We start from the raw sequence: 19,059 nt of genomic DNA on the forward strand, positions 1-19,059 counted from the left end.
ACCACCAACATTTTAATTATTCACATTTCTCTCTTCTTTCTTCTGTTCACATTTCTCTCCTTCCTCCTCCTCCGCTCTCCCGCCTGTTTAGTAAGTCGTTAGATTTTCTCCACCGTCCGATGCACTTACTTTGACTCCCGCCCCGCCAAAAACCCTAACAATTCAACGATGGGACTTTGCTGCAGCAAGAACGTCGCCGTTTCCGGGGCCGACAACGAGCCCACCGCCGCCCATCAGTCAAAACACTCGCCAGTCGCGCCGGTGCCGCCCAGCCCGAGACCCGGCGATGATCACTCCGGCAAGCACACTCCGGCCAACTCTTTCTCCGCGAGTCCGTGCCCCAGTCCGCTTCCAGCTGGAATTGCACCGTCGCCGGCCAGGACACCGGGTAGGAAGTTTCGGTGGCCTCTGCCTCCGCCGTCGCCGGCGAAGCCGATCATGGAGGCGCTTCGTCGGCGGCAGGGGCGTGAGGCGAAGCCAAAGGACGGGCCGATACCGGAGGAGCATCAGGGCGGCGAGGAAGGCGAGGGAGGAGAGAGAGCACTGGACAAGAGCTTTGGGTATGGGAAGAACATTGGGGCAAAGTTTGAGCTGGGTAAAATGGTGGGTCGAGGCCATTTTGGTCATACTTGCTGGGCCAAGGGCAAAAAGGGAGAGCTCAAAGGACAGCCGGTCGCCGTCAAGATCATAGCCAAAGCGAAGGTGATGATTTATTTGTTTGTTTTAATAATTTAGTTGAATTGGCACTTACTTGTTTGGTATATAAAGTTTGTTTCTTTGTGTATTTTAAGTAAATTTGGATGAATTTAAAGGCAAATTGCATCCATTTGTGTTGAAGCAATCAGTATTTCAAGTAATCAGCTTTTTTTTTACTTTTGCTTGAAATTGATAAAATTTTATTAGTTGGGGAACAGTCTGATCACTGGATTAAGCAATGGTTATGTGAATTATGCATGCCCTGCAACAAGTCGAATCTGAAAAACTTTTCGCCTGTTGATCTCTGTCTTTGAACTCATTAGTCATTACCCTTACTGCTCATCAGTACAGTCCTTGAGTCGCTGCATATAAATTTGAATTGAAGTTATATTGGTAATTAAACGAGGGATCTTTTTGCAGATGACAACCGCAATAGCTATTGAAGATGTTCGTAGAGAGGTGAAAATACTGAAAGCATTAGCTGGACATAAGAATCTGGTTAGATTTTACGATGCGTTTGAGGATGCCCATCATGTCTACATTGTCATGGAGTATGAACTTTTTTCCTGTCATTAATCTACAGTCATGTTATTCATAAAAACTTGGAATCATGGTTCAACATTGTGTGTGTGTGTATCAATATTTTGGCTGATAAGCCTGTTTTGAAGTTTTCGCATCTTGCTGACCTTACAGGTTGTGTGAAGGTGGAGAACTACTGGATAGGATTTTGTCGAGGTAGAATGAACTGCTTTATTTTCTTGTATTATACTTGTAGTTTGCACCATCAGATTTTACGAGTTAAGGATTTATTCTTAATCACTACATTGTGGCAGGGGTGGAAGATACACAGAAGAGGACGCTAAAACTATTGTTGTGCAAATTTTAAGTGTTGTTTCCTTCTGTCATCTCCAAGGTGTTGTACACCGTGATCTAAAACCAGAGGTACTATATTCGGAAAGTTTGAACTAACAGTTAGAATAATTGTGGATGTTCACATGTAGTTGTGTTTCAATTCTTCACGTTCATATCCCAACCAGTAACTAATGACTCTATTAATTATGAATGCTTGGCAGAATTTTCTTTTCAAAACAAGAGATGAGGATGCTCCATTGAAGGTTATTGATTTTGGTCTCTCTGACTTTACTAGGCCCGGTAATGGTCACTTTCCAGTTTCCACACACTATACTTTGGCTTCAATCTATGATGTGCAGCTGCAAATTGTTTCTTGTCACGAAGTTGATACCTATATGATTATTATTTTTTACTGTGTTGCCAACCTGCATCGTCAATAACTATTTGTTTCATTGGAAATATTTTCTTTAACCTTTTTCAAATGGTTTTTTTCTCCTGATATGTTGGCATATTCGTGTGAGAAATCAAACTTCCCTTCCTAGAATTCAGTCTAATTATGAGAACTTTAGTTATCTGAAGATTACATTGTTTTCACAGCACATTTAGTTCCACATGTGCAGATCAACGCCTTAATGATATTGTTGGAAGTGCATACTATGTTGCACCTGAGGTGTTACATAGATCTTACAGTCTCGAAGCAGATATGTGGAGCATTGGTGTCATAACATATATATTGCTATGTGGAAGTAGACCTTTCTGGGCACGAACTGAATCTGGAATCTTTCGTTCAGTGCTAAGAGCTGATCCTAACTTTGATGATTCACCTTGGCCTTCAGTGTCCTCGGAAGCCAAAGATTTTCTCAAAAGGCTTCTGAACAAGGACCACAGAAAAAGAATGACTGCTGCCCAAGCTTTAAGTAAGTTGGTTCTAAATATGTCAGACAGTCTAGAATATGATTTTGCACTAAATTTCCATGCTAGTGTCATGTACAGGTATTTCTTGTTGATATGCTGATACCTATTTCTTGTGTTCACAGCTCACCCATGGTTACGAGATGAAAACCGTGATGTGCCTTTAGATATTTTAATCTACAAGTTGATTAAGTCGTATGTTCGGTCCTCACCTTTGAAGCGTGCAGCACTAAAGGTAACAGACACTCACAAGAAACCATGCCCTCCCAATCCCTGAAAATGTGAAATGAAAAAAAAAGAAGTGAAAAGATGAAGAAACAACTTAAAATCAAAGAGAACAAGCTGGGTGCTGTGAGGCATGAATGGCATACGTTGGGGCAATCCAATCTTTCACTCTCACACACACACACAAACCCACAATTGTCATGTTAGAAGGCATCAAATTTGTAACATATTTCATTATTCACAGGCCCTCTCCAAAGCTATAACAGAAGACGAGCTCTTCTACCTTAGGGCTCAATTTAGGCTCTTGGATCCAAAACAAGGATACGTGTCCCTTGATAATTTCAGAACGGTTAGTCAGAGTTCTTTTTGCTTTAACAATATTTCTTTTGTTACATTTTAGAGCCCATTTTGGACCCGTATTATCTATGTTCATGGTATGATATGGCTCTTTGATATCTCTAGTAAGTACTATAGTTAGACGTTCCAAATTTGTGTATCTTCACTGTTTTTCTTGAACTTATCATGAAGAATATTGCAGGCCCTCATGAGAAATGCAACTGATGCCATGAAGGAGTCGAGGGTTCATGACTTTATAAATTTGGTGAGAGATCTTCTTTCTTTGATTTCAACGGTGGAATGATCCTAAATTTGTTTGCTAACTTTTGTTTTACATGATATAAAACTGCAAACTGTTGGATATTCTGAGATATGTAAGGCGGAATAGCGGTCTGTTTCTGCGATGGTTGTATTTAATGAAACAAATAAAGAGAACGCACTGTTTTTTCTTAATATTGGAGGACTCTAGAAGTTTTGTCTTGAGTTTGTTTTCTTTTCTGACTTTTTCATTGCTGGCTTGTCTTTTCCGTTGACACACACAGCCTGGAATCGTAGAATCGATAGCATTGATAAATGAAGCCAATTTTCCAATACATTTTTTTATATTTCTTGAACTGCGGCTTTTGCACGAGGCGTATACTCATATTGTAGTTTTTTATTCAAGATGGAACCACTCTCACACAAGAAATTGGACTTCGAAGAATTCTGCGTCGCTGCAATAAGTACATATCAGCTAGAAGCTCATGAAGGATGGGAGAACATTGCAAGTACGGCGTTTGAGTATTTCGAAAACGAAGGAAACCGGGTCATCACTGTTGAGGAGTTGGCACAGGTATGCACATCAGTCTTTCGTACAATTGCTTGTGTACATGTTACTTTCAATATATCATATCGAACAAGTATCTGCATCTTTCCATCAATTGAATATCAGCAAACTCAAGAAAAACAAAAACGTTATGCAGGAAATGAATGTGCTTCCTACATCTTATCAATTACTCAATGACTGGATCCGAACTTCAGACCGAAAACTTTCCTCCCTTGGATACACCAAATTTTTGCATGGTGTGACAGTACGTAGTTCCAATGCCAGACATCGATAAATGTAACCCCGGATACATAATTTTTTCTTCAAAGTTTCTACCGAAAGTGTCTCTGATTCTTTTAGAACCTTGTCCGTCCCTTTGGCGAGTGAAGCGATATGGGTCTATCTATGTCAATAATTTGTGAGAATATATGCAAAAGAATTGCCCAAGACCCTTGAAAACGTATCGACATTTGTAAAACATAATCCGTATATTGTACCGGTTGTGATCGCTGCGACGGTAGAGGCAATTCAGTCGAAGAAAGCTTTTGTATTTACATATGTGTGGGTTGTTTGTGCTCATATCTTTGAAGGTAAGGTTACAGAGTTTTGTAAAGACATTCAAATATAAATTTAGAAGGTTGCTTTGCACTATAATTTCAATTTTCAAGCTCCATGTTTACCAAACTTTGGAAACCGAGGATTGTTCAGCCCGACGGCCCGTTATAATAACCGTTTCAGTTTTTATTTTTATTTTTTTAATATTAAAAATTGAAAATAGTTATCAAGCAAGTTAAAATTGAAAATAGTTATCAAGCAAGTTAAATTGAAAAGTGGCGTGAAAATTAAACGAGTAATTAAAGGTCCCTTAATTTTTCATCAATTCAGTGGCATTAATTTGTTTATATAATGTAATTCATAAAATCTTCCTTGTATTTCTGTATTTGTCTACGGTCAAAGTTTCGTGTTACTTTCGGTTTCGAACAAAAAAAATATAAGTTCGGTGTTACTGGGACGGGTTGTACTTGGTCCGTTGCTGGCTGCTGGCCTCTTGATGAAAGTCAACATCCAATAGACTTCTCTTTGGCAGTGTGTTCCAATATATTTGGACGACAATATTGATATTATATATATGGCGGGTCAATGATCTAATTTTTTTAATACAATTTTTCACATACGTTTATGGAGGATTTATTTCGTATTGTATTTTAATGATCCGAACCAATCATCTATTTTTTGGATATTCCCTCAAAGATTATGTTTGTAAAAAGATCATTGAAATCCTGAAACCGTTTGACCGAAGTGTTCATACTTGTAAACTCCCAAATGGACATGATAAAAATGTGATTATATTATGCAGCCAAATGTGAAGGCCTTGAATTACAACCTGCCAACATCCATGCCAGTTGCAACCGGTGGAATGCAGAAGCCAGACGACATCAAATGATTGGATCAAAATTTCAAAATATTAATTCGTGTTGCCTTCACACTTTTTATATCTAAATACTAGCTGAGCAGGTCGTCATAGTAGTATAAAACTCAATTAATTCAAATTTACAGTTGACATATTGTATTCATTGAGTATGACTCATCGTCCTCTCAATACCTATAGCAGATAGTTTATGTGCACTTAACTCTTTCTAGGTTTTTTTTTTTTTATGGAAATGTATGATATTTATTTAAGATGTCGAAAAAATAAATACAAGACGACAATATATAAAATAATAAAATTGAACCTATGAAGAAAAAATGTTGGGACTTCTAAACTGGAATCAAGGAAACAATAGGCCATAAATGAGAAAAATATGTAATCACTCAATGGAATTATTGTTAAATTACCAATACAATTTGTAGCAGAAGTTTAACCTGTTTTGCAGCTTAACTTAAGTTTAGATATCAGACTCGTTATTTATGAGTATTAAACTTAATGTTTCTCGGTTATAAGTGGATCAAACTTGTTATTTACGAGTGTTAAACTTAATGTTTCTCAATTACAAGCGGAGAAAATACCACCAACACTTGTTTGACAATGTGTCACGCACGATATGACATCCAAGGTTGTGGGGCAAAGTTCCAAATAAAATTCGACACACAAAAAAAATCTGATGGCTGTGAGGAGGTAAGCCTCCACAGGCTCGCACCCACCCTTGCTTAGGACCGTGTCCTATACGTTTGTTTAGTTTCTTATCTCCAACGACCAGCAACTTTCCTTCTTACTTTTATATATTCGGTTCATCTTTATCAATAATCCAAAACACATCATCAAGAACAAAAATTATATATAACTAATTAATAATATTATGAGGTCCCAAAGAATCCAAGGCCTCGCAAACAATCAATAAACCGAAATTAAGATACCTATATTCACATAATAATCTTCCTAATCAACAATTAATCAAACCCTAAAACACCAGGCATGGTTGTTCTGGGGGTGATGATGACTGTGGAACAAAGTCTCCCTGTCCACCATGCCTTGAACAGTGCGAAACTCCTCCACGTGGCAAGGAATAGTGATCGGACCTTTGTGATCGAATCCGTACTCTTTCTCGGCCTCCTCCAGCAGCTGCATGAAGAGAGGGTGGTTGATGTAGATCACTGGAATCACAAACCTCTGCTGATCCTCCCCCTGGCCAACCATCACTGCCATACACCCTCTCGGGATGTCTTTCAGCTCCTTGCTGTTCTTGTCGTGGTGGTGATGGAGAAGGTGGGGAAAGTGGAGGTGGAGGTGGAAGTTCAGGTGGTTGTGGTGGTGCTTGCTGTCCCTGTCGGCGGCGATAAACCCCATATTTTCGAATCCAAGAATATCAAAAACTCGAAAACCCCGAAAAACCAGGAAACCCCTAGAGAGCAAGACAACACTGGGAAAACTTGAAGCTGTTGAATTAGGGCTATAAGAAGAGGAAAGAAAATGGCCACGGATCGGAAGCGGAGATGGTGAGATTGAACAAGGTTAGGGCGGAGTCGGTTAACGATCTCGGAATATTGCTCATGATATATGATCGGATTCAATAACCAACATAAATATTGATGGAAATGGAGAAGGTGAGGGGTTTGTGAAGAGGGAGGGTTTGGTGTTTATATGGTAGCTGCCGTAGGAGCTAGGGCTTGCTTACCTTTTACACAAAGGAAAGGATAGAGATCAGGAAAAAGCTGGAGAAGTCCTGGAGGGTTACAACTTACAACTAATAGACTTATATAGGAAAACCTTACAAAACGCGCCTGCTAATTACTATTTATTTGACTTTTTTTTTTAATTTTATCTTTTTTGTTTTATTTTATGGCAATTACTAATTTGCATTCGGTATATGTGGAAGGAATATGTAAATAGCAATTGCAAATTTGTTTCTATCTTTCCAAAACTTAGACAATCTCCAAATAAAACAAATAACATATCATTTACTCCAATCCAGATGTCAAAGTTGACATGAAAAAGAAGGCTAAGCTGATATGAACAAAGAGATGTCAAATATGAAGCTGTCTTCAAATTTTATTTTTGCTATTTCCAAAAGCATTCCACTTGCCTTATGCTAGCATATTTAAGTATTATTTTATTATTTTTAAACCAATAACAACCCAACTATTATTAATTTTGTTTTAAAAAAGAATAAATGAAGCAATAAATTTTCACGTATTGAGTGAAAGGAAAATCTTGACAATATGTCAAATTGCAAGGTTAGCCATCAAATTGAAATTTGATGTTTTGAATTTGACGTCTCATTTGATGATTTTATAAGGTATATATTAATTACTCCAATCAAAACAAATAAGGTTATATAAATTAATATGTTAACAAAAATAATCTTTATAAGGGAGAATTTGATAACGTTTTAGGAGGAATGCTTAAGAAATTAAAATGTGGAAAAATTATGAAATATTTTGGTATGCACGGGGTTAGATTGACTGTAAAATGAAGTAGGATTCTCTTATTTTTAAATTTTTCTCCCATCCGATTTCCTCCTATTTAAACATCACAACCAAGCCATGTTAACTTGTGTTGGCTTATTTATAAAGAAAGAGAAATAAAAAGTAGAAAGTCAGACATAAGATGAGAGGACTGAAAGGGGAAGAACTTGAAAAGAAAAATACTCATCGGCATAAAATTGTGTCCAGTCATTTTACGCTCAAATTTGAATTCGCATCTAAAAAATCAAACATTTCAGATTTTCATTTTTTTTCTGTGGGTCAAATCACACATTTGAGATTCCACAACAAATAAAGGAAACGAATTCTCCTCTCATACAAAGGAAAAATAGAGGAAAGAAGGGAGATTGAAATCTTGGGATGCAGCTTAGCTATCAAATCCACGTGGACGACGAGTGGCAGACGCTTCTGGTCATCGTCAGCAGTTGTGCGCGGTCCTTACGATTGGAAGGTGCGACCGACGATGAGGTGTCACATGTGCGTCACACCATATGAAGCCGGTCCAGTAACATGCCATGAACATGTTTGGACCAGTTTTGTCGATTAGGGACGTCACCATCATAATTTAATTAAATTTTTAGGTTTAAATATTTTATCATTATCATTTCAATTATCTTTATAAAATACCCCTTAACTCATACCAAAACTAAATGGCCCCAAGGCCGCAGATCTGCGAGCGATTTGTGTGCGGCGTCTCGCAACGGGGAAGGAGAAGAACTTCTTCACGGAAATGTTACTGTTAATATTTTAAGCTATCGATACGTGACCGAATTGAGATAGAGTCACAATGTCTTTCTCATTGTTCGTGGCAAAATCGGACGTATGATGTGGTTTAGTTGTCGGTTCCAAAATTTCTCCTAAACTACCCGAACTGCCCTTGATTTTTTATGTGCTCCTAGTATTACCCCAGATGAGGCCATGCCCAACTCCAGTGATCCCAGTTTTGGAACGGATTCTGTGCCAGATATTACTGCAAAATCCTTGTTAAGAAAGGTCAGCATGCGCATTTTCTGTTGTGTAGGGTTGCCCACAAAGACGCCTGTGCTCCTGATAATTTGGCCCCTCTAAAGTAGAAAATTTAGCATTAATCAACCAACTCCTGCGGTTGATTGATGCACAAGTTTTGTGATGGCCATTCCGAAACCCCTTGATCAAAATTTTGGTAAAAATGCAAATAAATTCTTAAAAAACACTTAAAAACGCTTCTGTGAATAAGCACATAATTTGTGCTTTTACTGGTATTTCTTACATAAAGCATTTCAAGTGTTTTTGAAACTCAATAACATTTTCTTTAAAAGCGTTTTCTCTCATTTTAACAATACTTCTAAACAAGCCATCACCGTTTAGTAATGGTTTAGCTATGTTATTAAGTCAAAAGACTCAACCAGAAGGGGAGGTGATTACTGATTATGTCGAGCATCAAGGGAAACAACGGTATTGAGTGTGCGTGCTTTCTTTTCCTTTTTCTTCTCCCACTTTCCACACAAGCATGAAGTAAAGCGTATCCTAATCCCTTCAAAAATATGGCAAGTTTAATATTCAACAAATAATGCCCCTTGTTCAGTAATTCTATTTTACGACTTAGTTTACGTTTTTTTAGTTTGATCAATAGAGTAGATGAATTCTCAAACTTTTGACATCTTATAACATTACGAAAAATATTGCTAAATTAATAGCGTATTATTTTAAAGGAAAACTAATAAAAAGGGTTTGAAAATTTTGAATTTTAACGATAAGGACAAAATAAAGGGTGAAGTGAATAGTACCATGATTGATTTTTTTTAGTGTAAAAATGTGATTTTTTGTTTAAGTGAACAGTGCTGAGAGTTTTTCGTTAAAGTTTCCTTATTTTAATTGTCATATCGGAATTTATGATCAATTTAATTTAATAGTAACATTATTCAGTTCCTTTTCCGACAATGTGTATTTTTCATAATTTAGTGCCATCCACCTTGATTGTAACGGCCAACCAATTTGGGCTTTCGACGTTTTGTTTTTCAAGTGGGTGGTCCAGAACATTATTCCTGGTTTTATGAGTCTCTTGAGTGTTCGTTCGATTTGCCCTTTTCGTAAACTAGAATTCATGTGGCAACAAAATGTTGAGTAACATATTTAAAAGTTGACATCTGAAATGGGAGAGATTTTTTAATGTATCTAGAATATGTGATGCTACAGTATATGTCATTATACAAGTTGAGATAACTTCTTTTTTTTTCAATTATCCCTCCACTTGTATAACAACACATGACGTATGTGCCCGTGTTATGAACACACCGAAAATGATTCAACAAATACAAAAATACATGCGAGACTAGCTAAGAGAATATCCAAAGAAGATGTCAAATTTAAAACATCAATTTTAAATTTGATGACTTATGTGGCAATTTGGCATCATGCAAAACTTCTTTATCCACCAGATATTTTTATGTTTTGTAATATTTATGAATTATTTATTAAAGAAGGTGGAAAGTAACTATTTCAAAGAAACAAAATAGGGAAAGGGATCCCTTCCTTCTAATCTACCAAATCAGGGAATCTGTGTCATTGAAATTTAATTCAACGGCTACAAACAGGGGATCACTTTAAAAGTTATAATAACTTTAGCCGTTGGATTAAATTTCAATGACACAGATTTCCTAATTTGGTGGATTAAGAGGAACGGATCCGAAAAGCATCCCTTTCCACAAAATAGGTTGTCTTCATGGTAGACCCTACTCTTACCCGTAATCAAATTAAAAATAATTTAGCATCAACCTCTCTTGCTTCTATTTTTTACGCTGGAAGCTCCTCCTTCAGTCCAAATCAGCATTTGGCTTACCGGTTGGATGCTCACTGACATTTTTAAATTTCTTTTAAAGATGTTCTAATGTGCTCTATAAGTTTAACACAAAACTATATCAAAAAATATGAATGGGAACTTTGCTTTGGGACAAAGAAGAATCAATATGAACGCACTAAGGTAGGTGCGCAATTTTTTGTCGAGAACTATTTCAAATTTCTTGAATGATCATATGGTTGTTTCTTTTTCTTTCTTATTCATTTCCAAATTTTACTGGTCAAAATATTAATAAATAAAATAACAATAATAAAGTCTCATGCCATTAAGTGTGATCGGTTGTATGAATTATAGAACGCTACTGCACTCTATTTTACGCAAAGCCTTTTTTGAGCTCCAACTACTCTGTGTCTTTTCTTAGAATCTCTTTCCAAGTGTTCTTAGATATTCCTCTATCTTTTTTTGCCCCGAGTTTCTGCCTCAGTAAAGAAATAAAAACTGTCCAACATAAAATTCTCGCACACATTAGCTTCCCAATCCTTATATAATTTTATAAAACAACAGTTGTATCGTTGCACACACATTCTAATTGTATTATATGTCGACGTTTTCCCTTTTCTTTGTGATCAAAATCTGCACTTCATGTTGTAAACAAAACAAAATTGTACCGGAAAATAACATAAAACAGAAAGTGTAATTTAGATTAAAATTATGAGCATTGATACATGAAAGTATGAGTTGGGCAATTGCTGGTCGTCTCTGCTCAAGATTTGGGTTTGGTAGTAAATGACGGACATGGAGAAGTCCAATCCGTTCGCATAACCAGGCCGTCAATCTAATGAGGAGCATTTCTCAATGGGCTTGAACTGGAATTCATGATAATGGAAAGCAATTAAGTAAAATATTATGAAAATTACACTACAAAAAATATGTTGTTACAAGTGAAAAATCTCGGGTTCATTAGAAGGAATGATTTCAGCCATAGGGTGACTTAGTGGTTGGGACGAATTTTAGGCCTGTATTCCACACAACGCGTTCTAGGTTCAATTTTTAGCGTTGGTGAATCACACGATACTGACCAGGAAGATTGAAATGCCTTTATGAGTATTTTAGACATTTAAAAAGGTAAACTGGCAAAACTAATAGTTGATTTCCTTTTAAAACAAATATATATATATATATGAGTGGTACTAGAGGAATTAACTATTATCGTGCGCATAAGTATTCTCAATTGTTTGCAACTTTGTACATAAGATATATGCATGAATCTCTGAAAGTCTATTACATCTAGATTGAAGTATCAACATGATTTAATCTTCATAATCGAAATATCGTAACTGTATAAGTAGATAGTTATGACTAGAGACATGTGAGTTGAGTTTCGTCATATATTACTTTATCTCACACAAATCATTTACCCGTAACTATTCAATATCCTTTTGAAAAACTAAATAAAGAACCTAATGAACTATTTAAATCATTCCATCCAATCCCCATAAAATAAACATGCAGCAGCTTGAATATTTCATATATATATATATAATATTTATATATAAATGTGTATAGTAGGACATTGGTATGGGAACAATAAACGCTTGAAGACTTGAAAAGTAATGTGTGACAACACATGATTTTCTCATTTCATCATCACAATTTGTAGTAATTTAGCCAAAATTAAAGAAAAAGATAATTCTATACCAAATCTAGAGGGAGAAGAAAGGAAAACACATCAAACATTCATGCATACGAGCTTCACATTTTCCTCTTCTGAATTCCTCCATATATGTTTGTACTTAATTACCCAAAAAAGAAACAAAGATTTCTTGAATGGTGAAGTGACCGAAAGGCCCTCATATTTCTAACATCTAGTCTTCCTCCTCATCGTCATCATCGAATGCATTGTGTTGTAATTTACGTCCAATAAATGATTTACTTAATCAGCCGACACAGTTATCTCCACCCCCTCCGTCGTCTTCGGCTTCCCATTCCAGCGGCAGCAATCCCCTCCGGCAGCCAACGAGTCCACGATGGGCTTAATGACCAAAATGCCCTGCCCCACGGCTGCACAAATTAGCGTCGACAAAAACGCAGCAAATGAGACGGCTGTGAACGCTGGGTGGTCCGGCTTCCACAACACGGTCATCCCCATGAGAATAATCTGCAGCGGAAGCGGCACCAATACGGTTGCAGCAAGGGTGTAAATCCTTAACCTCAGCCCCTTGTTGATCACCAAGGACAAAACCTTCCAGCATGAAAACAAGAACCACATCGAGAACGCGCCGCCAAATGCGGCGAACATGATGGTGTTCAACAAAGGGTATGTGCATGAAACCATTCTGCTGCCGTACTCGACCTTATGGACGACATAGTTCCGTACGAAAATCTCCGGCAGCGGGAGGTGGAGCTTGTGGAAGGGGTGGAAGAACAGGAAGAGGACCTGCACCAGAAGCATGGGAAGACACGTGGCGAGGACGAAGGCGATGGCCCAGGAGACATTGGGGGTCTTCTTTTCAGTGGAGACGTCGACGAGGAAGAGCAGGGTGACGAGGAACGCGGGCTCGAAGAACCCTAACGAGAGGGCCACGTGAATTTTGCAAAACTGGGGCTCCTCGAAGGAGCCGAGGACGGAGAGGAAAGGGTATAGGTAGGTGCGGCGGAGGGTGGGGATGCGGAGGAGCTCGTTGAGGGACCAGAAGATGATGAATATGACAAGGAGGAATCGGACGGTCCAGAGGGAGTTGAAGTGCTGGAGGTGGAGGGCAGTGCGGGACTTGAAGCAGAGGTGGAAGATGAAGGAGAGGGAGAGGAGGGAGAGGACGATGAGGGCGGAGATGAATAGTAAGGTGGCAACGTCGAAGGCGGAGTCGAGGAATGGCGTCGAAGGAATGAAGAACATCGAGCGAAATATCAATTGGATTGATTAACTAATTAATTAATTTGTAACAAATTAATTAATTAGTTAATCAATAATATTGTATCTCTCTCTCGATCTATCTGATGATCTCGATGAAGGATGGATATAAGGATTTGCTATATAGCTATGACAAACCCTCCTTTTGTTTGTCCTCCTTTGTATATATCGATGGGTAATCGATAAATGTATTTATATCGATATCGATATGTTGCTACCTAACCACGCGGCTACGGTAAAACAAGAGGAGATGTGATCAATGTTGTTGTACAAAAGTAAGGGCGGCAATAAGGCTGGTGGCCGTGGCGGTGAGTGAGGCGGCGGAACCTGGTGGGACCGGGGATTATGCATGGAATGGATATGGTGAATAAATATTGGATAGAGTACTGAGGAACAATATTGGAGGAGGTAAAGGTGGAATATGGAAAAAATGAGGAGGAAGAGGGCATTGGGAGGGGGTTTACGTCGGAAGAAGATTTGGGGAGAGAACGATCGAGACTTATTTCTCTCCCCGATTCCCCTCCGATTCCCGACCACCGGGAAACAGGCTGTTAGACAGCCGCAACGAAGGAAGAGCAATCAATGATTTGGGGTTTAGAAACCTAAGATAGAGAGAGGGAGGGAGAGTCAAGGTAGGAGGAGAAATGTGGTGTAATGAGATGTCTCCTTCCATTTCGGCTTTTTACGGTTAGATTTTTTTTTTGGAATTTTATTATAGACATTATTTTTATTATTTATTTTTAAAATGTTTTGAGATAAATTCTATCTACGAATTAATAGAATGTTATTGTTGGCTTCTTGGTGAGGAAAAAAGAAGTTAAAATTGTTAGTTAAGAAGATACAGATCAAAACCTTATATTCTAAAATTTGTGTTCATTTTTGCGGCCTGTAATTGGATTTAACACGGTTGAGCATGATCTGCATGACAACTTAGATGGATTGTTTTTAGCATATACCATTCCACATTTGGGTAATTTCAAGCCTAATCATATTTATATGCATAAAAAGATAAATGATAATTGTAAGACTATAATTTTAGACGTAAGATAATTGCAACCATACATTCTGTTAAATGGTCACATCTTTAATATATATTGTATATTTTTGTATCTTGTGAATTTTGGTACAATATTTACTGTACGTAATACTATCACAATATAACAGTTAGATTTGTTGTAGTGACATGTAAATAGTATATATGAATATGACTTTCAGAAGGTGATATTACTAAGTATTTATAAATATTGTAGTCAATTCTGTAAATTGCAATGGAGAGTAAAGCAACTATTGCACTGCAGCATCCATAAAGAATCACTTTTGAAACTTATATATCTTTTGCAGAGATAGAACCAGAAAATTTGCTTTTGGTGATACTAAAATGAGTGCAATTTATTAATTGAATTTATTTTCATCGTTTACATTTGGCGGAATAATGGAAATAAAAAGTGCATTATGGCATGATGCTTCATCGACTCACTTGGCTGCAGTCTGTAGGTGGCAATATATATAAAACCTGCAGTTCCAGTTGGGGTATGATTTTCTTCTCTCTAAATTTATCTCTCTTCTTTTGGCTGCAGTCTGTAGCTGGCAATATATATAAAACCTGCAGTTCTAGTTGGAGTATGATTTTCTTCTCTTTAAATTTATCTCCCTTCTAGTTCTTTCCTACTTGAACGATTATGATTAAGCAATATCAACTTTTTTTGTTGACATATTTATAGAGAAAGAAAGATAACAAAGAAAGCGAGAGAGGAGGGTAAGGAAAGGAAGGAGATGAGAATGCTACTCCATTCCAATTACGGCTTTTTGTTCAACCTTGTGAAAATATCAAGTCCTTTTCTTTGTAATTACTTTGTTTCGAACTTTGCACAACTGCAACTGCAACCCACTATTCACCATATGATACTTACATATATAGAAAAGTCAAATGTTTGTTTTACGATAATCATGTGGTTGTGGTCCAGACATCAAACGAAACACAAATTTGATCAAACACAAATGAAGAACAAATATTACTAATAAAATTTTAATATTTTTATTCTTGAAACATGGAATTCGATCATTACCCAAATACGAATCATATCAAATACAGCTAGGTTGACAAGTTGAATCCCAAAATACGAATACGAACATCTGATTAATAAACGAATAAGATATAAATTAGGACGATCCGGTTCAAATCCAATAAGTTTATTTCTCACGTGGAAATCAATATAATGGGAGCAGAGCAACTATTGCACTGCCACAATTGGCCGGAATTGGTGTATGCAATATTGCAACCCACAGCCAGTGCAGCCATTCTTAAAGAATCACTCTTGAGATTAATATATCTTTGCACAAATAAAACCAGAAAACTTTGCTTTTGTCGATCCCAAAAACTAAAGTAAAATTATTAACATATCCTCCTCTTTTACATTTAGCGGAATGAACGGAAATAAAAGTGCATTAAGGCATGATGCCTCATCGACTTGACTGCAGCTGCGATATATAAAGAATAATGTTAGAGATACTAAAATTTTAAATAAAATAATATGCCATCAATAAAAAATAAGCATATTAATGATTAATACTTAAGTAATAATTAAATCACCAACATCTACATCATTTGATTTACCAAATATATAAAACCTACATTTCCAGTAAACAGTACTTTCCATTCCCCCCGGAGAATAGATACAAGTCTTTTTCCTTCTAACTTTGTCACGAACATATCGCTCACCTGCAACCCACTACACACCATATAATAACATATAAATTGTCAAATTAATATTTGTTTTACTAATCATGCGCGCGGTTGTGGCCTGGCCTAAACTTTAGACAGTACTATAAGCTTGCTAGCTTACCAACCTTTAGTACATGAGAAACTAAGAACGTGCATGAAACACCATATGCATTTATACATGCTTATTGCTCGATCCAGTACAATAACTAATCCCAGTTCGCATTCCCATATAAATGTATCATTGAAAATGGGCAATTTGGTTCGATCTTTTTCGGCTTCAATTCAATATTCGGCTCATTTTGTTTGATTCTCAATTTTTCGAAATAGTTTATTTGAAGATAAGAGTTCAGTGTTAGTGCTCATACACACGTGATTGTAAACAATACAACTATTGAGAGTCTGAGACACACACTGGATGCATTTGCCAACACTTTCTCCAGTCTCCTATAAAAATAAATCTTATTATTGCATGTAAGAGCTACATGTATTGATAAGTGTGTCAATTTTATGATCCAAATAACATCACTCCATTTTAATTAGTCTGCAGGCCAGAAAAAGAAACAGATAACCGGCTTGGCATATCTAAATATGGGAGGGAGTGAAAAAAAATGCGCAATATATAGTATTGCGGACCTTATCACGTGCAACTAAGATCAGTGGATATTGTCCACCTTATCACGTTCATTCATCGATAGACATTTTGCCCACCTTATCACGTGTAACTAAGATTAGTGGATATTGTCAGCTCTTTTTGTGGTGATTAATGCGCAATATATAGTATTGCCGGTGTAAAAAAAAATGAAGGTTCAAATTAAAAAGGATGGGATATTGGAATATTAATCAAACAGATTACAATTTGAACTGTTTATATATATATATATATATATATATATATTTGTGTGTGTGTGTGTTTCTGGAAGTCTACGCTAATATATATGGGTGATTGGTGATCACAAATGTAATTGAGCAATGTGCAGGATGATCATGTTGTATACAAATTGAACAAACTGAAATAGAAATAACCTAACGGAACTTTATATTTTCTGGTAAAGAATGTGTTTGCTCTTGCTCTCTTTCTAACTGAAATTATTTTCAGTTGATCTAACAAAACCTCTCTCAGATTTCCATAGACAGATACGCGTGCACACGCACAAACATCAAAAGGATAGATGGCATGCATTGTAAAGAAATATATGTTCAAAAGATGAAAGAAATACCTCTTTTACAAAAGGAAACCGATCACAATAAAAGGAATCAATACTGCAGAATATATATATATATATATATATATATGCATGTATGTACGCACTCTGATCGGTGCCGATATATCTTCACGGCAATTTCATCCACGATACAAATAAGATTCGAATCCATGTCTTCCACTAAAAGCATGTATCAATACATTATTCAGTGGAACAAATAATATAGTCAGATCAGTAGAATATTAATTAGTAAAGCTGCTGAGAAGGGTGGAGAATGGAGATGAATATTATCTTATACTGAACTGATGTTGTGAATACAGCTCTACAAACTCCACCCGCCGCCCACTACCACTACAACTAAAGTAATTAACAGTTACTCATTTTGTAATCGGGTAAAGGATCCAGATTATCCAATAGATGAAAACACTAATTTCAATTGATCTTAAAAAATAAAAAAAATAAAAACCCTAGGGAGTTTAACCCTAGCTAAGGCCAAAGACAAGTACACAGATTGGAATTTAGGGTTGTGCTCATCATGACAAAAGATCTATTCAATGATGAACAAGAAGGAAAAGACTGAAAGAAATTCACAAACAGTCTTAATGTTGAAAGACATGAATCATAAGTCAAAAGCAAATGATTGATTTTTTTTCTTTCTTTTTTCATACCTGCAGTACGATCAAACTAAGCCCGCATCATCATTGAACTAATCTGTCAAAATAAGCAGAAAAAAGGGGTTTAGTCGAAATTCAAATACCTGAAGATCCATCGATCATCTGGGATCCGGTTTCGATCATCTCTGCGGGGCATCGGGATTGGTGAACTAATAATTTACATGAAGATAGATGTTCGGAAAATTAGATGGAAACAATAATTGAGGGGAATGAAGCCTGGTCCAAGAAATTACCGATTTAGGTAGTCTTGTACCAGACAACATTCCCCTCAAAGTTACCAGCTTCCTTTGTGATGCATAAACTCTGATATGATCATCTTCATCTCTTATACAGGTGGTGTTCTTCTCTTATTTGGATCGCGTTACTCCAAATGAAACAAAAGGGGAGAGAGTACTTTTACTCGTTGAATGAAAAGTATTATTAGGTCCCAGGAAATATTGGAGTTGGTGGTACGTCATAATTAAATACATGATTAGGTTTACTTTACGAGAAAGAAAAGAAAAAGAAAGAAAGGGCTGCACATAGAAAAAGTAGGTGCATGGGCCCGGTACTAGTCGATCATGTTGGTTTCTCTGGAACCAGCTGTAGGGTTAGGGCAATTAGGGTGGGCATACTTATGTTTATACATAAGTTTAGAGTTAGGCACACACTCACATGTAACTAATACATATATAAGAATTGGGGTGGGGACACTTATTCGTTTATATGATAAGTCAAAAGTATTAAGTTTCTCGTTGAATGCGACTTTGAACCAAATTATTATGATTAGCAGACTCATTATGTAGTTTAGTTCAAATATGCGTCCTTTTATTGTAAATATATTATTTGTATTGAAAAAAATTGAGACAACAATTATTGTGAAATCTTCATCTTATTACAATATCATCTTTAACTTCTTCAGTTATTATTATTTTTACCTAGTGTGATAAGTATAACATGAAAATTGAAGAAAATACTCTAAGCCAAAATTCAATAGTAATATGATTCACAATTAAGAAAACCTCAACAGCCTTAACATATGTGTTTG

The 19,059-nt window shown here is 36.6% G+C and overlaps 3 protein-coding genes and 1 long non-coding RNA gene across 4 annotated transcripts; 1 reads left to right on the forward strand and 3 right to left on the reverse strand.

Annotated features, from left to right (window-relative positions):
• LOC103951600 (CDPK-related kinase 4) lies at positions 1-4,486 on the forward strand. Its single transcript, XM_009363024.3, has 11 exons — positions 1-702; positions 1,117-1,247; positions 1,390-1,431; positions 1,530-1,638; positions 1,770-1,848; positions 2,169-2,465; positions 2,586-2,695; positions 2,930-3,034; positions 3,224-3,286; positions 3,686-3,853; positions 3,984-4,486. The coding sequence occupies exons 1-11, from the start codon at positions 169-171 to the stop codon at positions 4,119-4,121; spliced, it is 1,776 nt and encodes a 591-aa protein (XP_009361299.2). The 5' UTR covers positions 1-168; the 3' UTR covers positions 4,122-4,486.
• A 1,599-nt stretch (positions 4,487-6,085) lies between these two features.
• Positions 6,086-6,896, reverse strand: LOC103951601 (auxin-responsive protein SAUR32). The gene has a single exon (XM_048564978.1). It carries the CDS (start codon positions 6,609-6,611, stop codon positions 6,219-6,221), a length of 393 nt encoding a protein of 130 aa, XP_048420935.1. The 5' UTR covers positions 6,612-6,896; the 3' UTR covers positions 6,086-6,218.
• A 5,560-nt stretch (positions 6,897-12,456) lies between these two features.
• LOC103951646 lies at positions 12,457-13,419 on the reverse strand. The gene has a single exon (XM_009363074.2). It carries the CDS (start codon positions 13,417-13,419, stop codon positions 12,457-12,459), a length of 963 nt encoding a protein of 320 aa, XP_009361349.1.
• A 3,890-nt stretch (positions 13,420-17,309) lies between these two features.
• LOC125468909 lies at positions 17,310-18,636 on the reverse strand. The gene is made up of 2 exons (XR_007251260.1): positions 18,116-18,636; positions 17,310-18,026 (listed from the first exon to the last, which is right to left on the reverse strand). It is a non-coding gene; the product is annotated as an uncharacterized LOC125468909 (long non-coding RNA).
• Positions 18,637-19,059: the final 423 nt, after the last annotated feature.

Source organism: the organism of the source record quoted next, unplaced genomic scaffold (assembly GCF_019419815.1).
Source record: "Pyrus x bretschneideri cultivar Hongxiangsu unplaced genomic scaffold, Pyrus_bretschneideri_v1 Contig4, whole genome shotgun sequence".
Taxonomy (NCBI): Eukaryota; Viridiplantae; Streptophyta; class Magnoliopsida; order Rosales; family Rosaceae; genus Pyrus; species Pyrus x bretschneideri.